At 51.6% G+C, this 1330-nt stretch overlaps 1 protein-coding gene across 1 annotated transcript in view; it reads left to right on the forward strand.

Annotated features, from left to right (window-relative positions):
- The window catches only part of LOC104128851 (retinoic acid-induced protein 3), a 26115-nt gene extending 25070 nt beyond the window's left edge, over positions 1-1045 (forward strand). The window contains exons 3-4 of the mRNA XM_035897110.1: positions 199-251; positions 953-1045. Coding sequence (XP_035753003.1) covers positions 199-251; positions 953-1045 — 146 coding nt within the window. The remainder of the gene's footprint in view (positions 1-198; positions 252-952) is intronic.
- The last annotated feature ends 285 nt before the right edge of the window (positions 1046-1330 follow it).

The following is a 1330-nucleotide window of genomic DNA, read 5'->3' on the forward strand; positions in this document are numbered from 1 at the left end:
TGCTTTCATAAGGAAATATTTAATAAGTCACCCACCTACAGATTTTAACCCATTCCTGCCTGCATGTTGCATAGCTTGATCAGTCTGAAAGCAGCTGCTGATGTAGCCATAGGCCCTGAGTCTCCCTTGATGTGCTATTTCCAAGCTACTGTCTAACACTAACTCACTAACTTTCCCCTCTCTTGTCTTGTGACTCAGGAGACACAGGAGGCCTTAGCTACTCCCCATACTCTTCTCACTTTCAGATGAAGGTAAGTTCACACCCCCCTTCACCCGTTGCACTGCATGTAGGCCATTGTTCAGGCGCTGAAGGGAAGGGAAGAAGAGGCAAAAGCAGATGGACCTAAAGCAGACTCTGTGGAGGCTGCAGGTGCTTTGCATGGAGCCAGGAAATACCATGACCTGTTCATGGAGGTGCCTGTGGCTGGGAGGAGGAAGCTGTGACATGTCCAGAGACACAGGGAGGCAAGAGGGGCCCAAGCCAAAGTCTGAGGTTGTGGTTTTCAATACTTCTGGATTTGACATCTCATAAGAAGTCCTCTCTTTGAGCACAGTTCCTGCAGTAGGCTGTGCTCTTTCCTCAGGAGATCATGTTCCTTTCCTCAGGAGATCGTGTTGCTTTCCCCAGCCTGTGCCCTGGACATATTCCCACCAGCAGTCACTGGACGTTGCAGTGCAGAGCCATGACCCCATGCCCTTTCACCAGTCCTCTTTCAGACCACAGCCTAGCCAGGTCTGGTAGTTCCCATCATGTCCCCACATGTCCATGGGTGACATGTCTCCATTACTGGTTTGTTCTGCCAGGCTCCTCTTCCACAGCCCCATTGATCACACACCCAGGAAACCTGCAGCTCTGTTTCTCCCTCTCCTGTTTTGGGGGTTTTTTTTAAAGCCCTGTTATATTATATCTCTCCAGTTTTGAAAGGTAACGACTTTCTTGCTTCCTTTTCAGACCATTGAAACCCAAAATGATTTCTCTATCCCTCGGCCCAAGGCCCGGACAAGCCCTTACCAAGACTACACCGGTGGGAAAAGCCCCATGTAGTAGCTCTGCAGGGAGCGGAGAGACTATGTGCCCATCAGCAGAGGCGTGGGGAATGGGCCACATGGTGGCACGTGACTCGATCCTGCAGAAGAGACAGAGTCAGCCCACACTGGCAAAAAGAGGAGAGGGGTCCTCTTTTCCCCACACAGGCACCCCTGTAGCCCCCTCTCATTCCTCAAACACAGCTTTCAGGCACTGCTCGGGCCACCTTGTCCCTGCTCACTCTGTTTCTCCGTGGGATGGAGCTCATCTCTTCTGACAGAGGAACATGCTGGGAAGAGCCCA

Source organism: Egretta garzetta, unplaced genomic scaffold (assembly GCF_000687185.1).
Source record: "Egretta garzetta isolate BGI_Z169 unplaced genomic scaffold, ASM68718v1 scaffold697, whole genome shotgun sequence".
Taxonomy (NCBI): Eukaryota; Metazoa; Chordata; class Aves; order Pelecaniformes; family Ardeidae; genus Egretta; species Egretta garzetta.